General features: G+C 35.6%; 1 protein-coding gene across 3 annotated transcripts in view; it reads right to left on the minus strand.

The window, feature by feature from the left end:
• The window catches only part of LOC306863010 (5'-AMP-activated protein kinase subunit gamma-1-like), a 61,156-nt gene that overhangs the window by 11,719 nt on the left and 43,437 nt on the right, over positions 1-6,000 (minus strand). For all 3 annotated transcript variants that reach the window (XR_013783635.1, XM_079406145.1, XM_079406144.1), the window contains one exon: positions 1,031-1,089. Coding sequence is in view for 2 of the 3 variants with exons in the window: in XM_079406145.1 (XP_079262271.1) it covers positions 1,031-1,089 (59 nt within the window). In the remaining variant the exon portion in view is untranslated. The remainder of the gene's footprint in view (positions 1-1,030; positions 1,090-6,000) is intronic.

The raw sequence follows: 6,000 nt of genomic DNA on the forward strand, positions 1-6,000 counted from the left end.
AGCATAAAAGGGACACATAATTTAAGATTTCTTAAGTTTTTGAACAGTAAGATTTTTAATGTTTTAAAAGAAGTCTCTTCTGCTCATCAAGCCTGCATTTATTTGACCCCAAAGTACAGCCAAAACTTGAATTTTGAAATATTTTTACTATTTAAAATAACTTTTCTATTTGAATGTATTTAAAAATGTAATTTATTCCTGTGATTTCGAAGCTGAATTTTTAGCATCATTACTACAGTCACATGATCCTTCAGAAATCATTCTAATATTCTGATTAGCTGCTCAAAAAAACATTTATTATTATTATTATTATTATTATTATTGTTGTTGTTGTTGTTGTTGTTAATAATAATAATAATAATAATAATAATAATAATAATAATATGTTGAAACCAGCTGAGTAGAATTTTGATGAACATCATTTATCTGAAATAGAAATCTTTTGTAACATTATAAATCTCGTTATCTTCACTTTTAAGGTATTAATTTTTGTAATTTCTCCCCCCAGCATTTATATTTCAGATAAATGCTGATCTTTGGATCTTTCTATTCATCAAAAATATCCAGAAAATAAAATGTACTCAACTGTTTTAAATATTGATAATAATAATAATAATAATAAAAAATGTTTCTTGAACAGCAAATTAGCATATTACAATGATTTCTGAAGAGGCTTGGTCGACCAAAATATTACTAGTCGCTTAGTCATGTAAATAAAATATAATAAAAATACAATGGTGCATGAAATCAAGATTATGTTTCAGGCCTAGGGGTTTACTATTTATGCTGAAAACTAGAAAAAATAGCATTAGAAATGCCATATAAAAATTTCTGTTATATAACAAATAAGAAAATAAATTAAATAATAATAATAAAAGAATGAATAGCTAAATAAATAAATAAAAATAATATGACATTTAACACAATAGAGTCTAAAATTGAGAGTATGTTTCTGGCCTAAGAGTTCAGCATTTCTTCTGAAAAAATTGAGTAAAAAAAAAAAAAAAATAAGACAGAATGCATTACATACCATGGGTGATTTGTAGTATCTGTGAAGTATGTTGATGAAGTCTGTGATGGTTAGCATGCCTGCAGAGAAAAAAGAAAGACACAATAACTTTAAGAGATTCTGAACTCTTTCGTCTTCATTTGGACCACCTGTAAACCAGAAAAAAACCCTGTGGAAGAGCATGGGTTCTCAGATAATGGTTTCCCTTCTCTGAGTACAGTGGAGCTCTTTGAGCAGGGAGGTTTTTTACGGGATGTGGCATTTTGCCAGCCGTGATCTAAAACAGATCAAAATAGATCTCAATATATAATCTTAGCAGACTTGATCCACACAGATGAACATGATACTGGAGGAGACAGTAGGTCAGTATCCCTGCAGTGTCCTAGAGGAGAGTCACAGGAGTGATGAGTGTCTACTCCATTACATAAAGCCTGGCAGCAGACTAGTGGACACTGTGTCTAAATCAGTGCCGGAGGAAAGCAGAGAGTTTCTGAGACGCTTACACTACCATGCGTAATCATTCTCTTGATTAAAAGGTGATGAAGGGTGCAGACGTATTTATATCTGTTCCTGCCAAGCCGGCCCACATTATGGCCTCAGTTTTAATCAGCAAGAGGAGAATTGAGGGACTGTGGTGCTTCAGGACATGAGCAGTGACAGAGACCCGGTCTGGATTCTGTCAGTCTACAAAAACATACTCTATTTTTAAACTTGCTGAATTATTTAGTGTTGTTTGATTGGTGAACAAAATTATTTCAAAATTAAAATCAATAATCACTTTGTTAATCACTTGTAAGAGCTTTCATAAGATCATAATATATTTGACAAAAAAGTAACATATTTAAGTAAATGTTTATTTTGCTTCATTAATATTACTGTTATTATCGCATTTTATTTTATTTTATTGTATTGGGAAGATCTATTATGAATTTATATACATATATATATATATATATCATAATTTTACTTATTATTTTAACAATAATAATATAATTTAATTTTATGTCAATTTATGTTCATAATATAGGTTAGGTAAACATTTTTTATATTATTTACATAATATAAGTAGGCTATATTTTTATATTATTTATATATTAGTTACTATTTTATGTATTATTATTCTATATAATAAAAATAAATTAATTGGTTAAATTTATAGACTATTTATAGTGTTTTTCTTAAGTCTATGTACAATAGATTATATGAAATATTGTTTATGATTTTAGAATGTCACCTTTTAGTTGTATAGTTTATAGCATATTTTATAGAACTCTAACATAATCAGAAGCAGTGTTAAATAATTCAAATATATTTAAGTAAATGTTTATATTTAGCTTATTTAATAATATTGTTATATTTTTATTTGAAAATAATAAGTATTTGTTATAATATTTTATATATATATATATATATATATATATACATATACATACACAGTGGTGTGAAAAAGTGTTGGTCGCCTTCCTGTTTTTTTTTTTTTGCATGTTTGTCACACTTTAATGTTTCAGATCATCAAACAAATTTAAATATTAATCAAAGATAACACAAGTAAACACAACATGCAGTTTTTGAATGAAGTTTTTTATTATGAAGGGAAAACAAAATCCAAACCCACATGGCCCTGTGTGAAAAAGTACTTGCCCCCTAAACCTAATAACTGGTTGGGCCACCCTTTGCAGCAACAACTGCAATCAAGCGTTTGCGATAACTTGCAATGAGTCTGTTACAGCGCTGTGGAGGAATTTTGGCCCACTCATCTTGGCAGAATTGTTGTAATTCAGCCACATTGGAGGGTTTGAGCATGAACCGCCTTCTTAAGGTCATGCCACAGCATCTCAATAGGATTCAGGTCAGGACTTTGACTAGGCCACTCCAAAGTCTTCATTTTGTTTTTCTTCAGCCATTCAGAGGTGGATTTGCTGGTGTGTTTTGGATCATTGTCCTGCTGCAGAACCCAAGTTCGCTTCAGCTTGAGGTCACGAACAGATGGCCGGACATTGTGCTTCAGGATTTTTTGGTAGACAGCTGAATTCATGGTTCCATTTATCACAGCAAGTCTTCCAGGTCCTGAAGCAGCAAAACAGCCCCAGACCATCACACTACCACCATCATATTTTACTGTTGGTATGATGTTCTTTTTCTGAAATGCTGTGTTACTTTTACGCCAGATGTAATGGGACACACACCTTCCAAAAAGTTCAACTTTTGTCTCGTCAGTCCACAGAGTATTTTCCCAAAAGTCTTGAGGATCATCAAGATGTTTTCTGGCAAAACTGAGACGGGCCTTTAAGTTCTTTTTGCTCAGCCGCAGTTTTAGTCTTGGAACTCTTCCATGCAGGCCATTTTTGCCCAGTCTCTTTCTTATGGTGGAGTCATGAACACTGACCTTATCTGAGGCAAGTGAGGCCTGCAGTTCTTTAGATGTTGTTGTGGGGTCTTTTGTGACCTCTTGGATGAGTCGTCGCTGTGCTCTTGGGGTAATTTTGGTTGGCCGGCCACTCTTGGAAAGGTTCACCACTGTTCCATGTTTTCTCCATTTGTGGATAATGGCTCTCAATGTGGTTCGCTGGAGTCCCAAAGCTTTAGAAATGGCTTTTCCAGACTGATACATCTCAATTACTTTCTTTCTCATTTGTTCCTGAATCTCTTTGGATCTCAACATGATGTGTAGCTTTTGAGTATCTTTTGGTCTACTTCACTTTGTCAGGCAGGTCCTATTTAAGTGATTTCTTGATTGTGAACAGGTGTGGCAGTAATCAGGCCTGGGTGTGGCTAGAGAAACTGAACTCAGGTGTGATAAACCAGTTATGTTTTAATATTGAACTATATATTAAAAAAATTGGTTAATTTAATTTAACATTTGGTTTAATTTATAGGCGGGGGTATGTTTTCAGTATTTTTTTTTTTTTTTAAGTATGTCACCTTACAGTTTTACACAGTTCTTATGAGTGATTCAGAAATGCCTTGCAAATCATTCGACTTGATAGAAAGAACTCATTTATTAATTATATATCGGTTTAACTCCTAAACAGGTGTTCATACATGACGTGAATCACAAATGTTTTTCATTTTTCAGCTGAAGAGCTTTTAATAAGCAGGTACTGGACCCGTTGTGGTGATTTAAGACTTAAGCTGACAGAGACTCCTAACGGAGCTCTCAAAGGTGAGAGGTTTCAAAACCCCGCTAATTAATATCACCACCCACACCTCCACCTGCTCTCCCTCCCTCTAACAAACACACAGCTCCATTTAACATTAATAACACCTACTAATGACATGAAGGTGAGTGAACAATGACAGAATTTCATTTTTAGTAAACTATCTCTTTAATAAGTGCTGTATTTGGGCCTGAGTCTACAGCAAGTTAAGTGACTCAGCACTTCAGACACACTCAAACGGCCCTTTATCAACGCTGAGAGGCTTATGGTAGACCAGCACAGATCAGCAGCCTGGGGAGAACAAGCGAATCTACCGAAACAGCCACAGCTGGCCACAGAAAGCAGGAAATATGAGGCTTTATGAGGCTGAGAATACATTTATAAATGCATTATATTTATCAGATATGTGCAGTGTTTACAGGGGCTTGTTAAAAACTGTATCCTGTAGATTGTCGGTTACGATTGTATTATCTCTTGAGAGGACAGATACTGTCCCTGGATGCCTCAGAGGACATCTATTTACAGTTAGATATTTGATATTCAGTGGATCAGTCTCCGAGTCACTCTCTCAGGACGCTCATGAGTTTTCTCTCCGATGACTCATTCAGTCTCTGTTATTCAGTCTCTGTTGTTGGTGTTGAGAGGGTCTCCCAGCATGACTCCTTCATAATGAAAGGACGAGTTTTATAAGATGAAGCCACTTAATCTGGGTTAATTTTACCATCCTTGCTGATGTAATCAAGTAATCGAGTAATGTAATCAAGTAATGTAATCGACTTTTTTCTCTTTTATCATTTATTTCTTATGTTATTATAGTCTCTCTTATAAGGACAGTTCACACAAAAATAGAAATTCTATGATCATTTCCTAATTTTAAAAAAATAAGGTGGAAGATGTATTTTCAGTTAAATTAATAAAATCAATAAACGGGGGGAGTCACGTGTCGTGCTCATGAACCTAGTCGCACTTGAGTAGAGCTCCGTACGTTTGGCCCTTTTTGCAGTTTTTTTTCCCCGTTTTATTTGAAGTTTTATTAATTAATAATACTTTCACTGATGGCATACAATTGGAAACAGCAGGAGATGTCTCTATCGGCTTCTCCGATAAAGAAGAAGTCTAAGTTACCGACCGCGAGCGATATGATGGACAAGATGGTGAACACCGTTACACACTTTGAGGACATTCTAAGAACCGAGTTGACGGCGATGCGGAACGAGTTCGCTTCTCACATGTCAGTTGTTCAGATGCTATGCTCTAAACTGGATCTTCCTACAGGGGAGATGAGAGAACAAAAGAAAGTTGTCGCAGATCACGATAGGCGTGTTGCCGAGCTCGAGCAACAGGTTGTGGACTTACAGGATCGCAATAGGTGCAGCAATCTGCATCAGGTCGGATAGCCTGAAGGTGGGTTTTTTGAAAAGATCGCTACCGACGTGGCTCCCGTCTCTGGCAGGCAAAGAGATTGAAGTGGAGCGAGCGCATCGCGCGTACACAAGGCTCTACACGGTACACGGGTTTTCATCTTTAAACTGCTGTGGTACATGGACAGGGAGCTCATTCTGCGGGCCGCCAGACTTCATGTCCCGGTGAAAACATCCGACGGAGCAACGCTGTCTTTCTTTCCAGATTTTTCTCCAATCATCGCAAAACGAAGAAGTGCGTTTGCGCCAATTAGGAAGGAAATGAGAGAAGCTGGCATCCAGAATTTTTTTCTCTATCCAGCAACGCTGAAGGTCATTCTCAATCAAGGTGAACCTAACATGCTATACTCCCCAGAAGAAGCAAGAGTTTTCCTTAGATCCCTTTCATCCACCAACTCTCAGTGAACTCCAG

This window comes from Barbus barbus, assembly GCF_936440315.1.
Source record: "Barbus barbus genome assembly, chromosome: 44".
Lineage (NCBI taxonomy): Eukaryota > Metazoa > Chordata > Actinopteri > Cypriniformes > Cyprinidae > Barbus > Barbus barbus.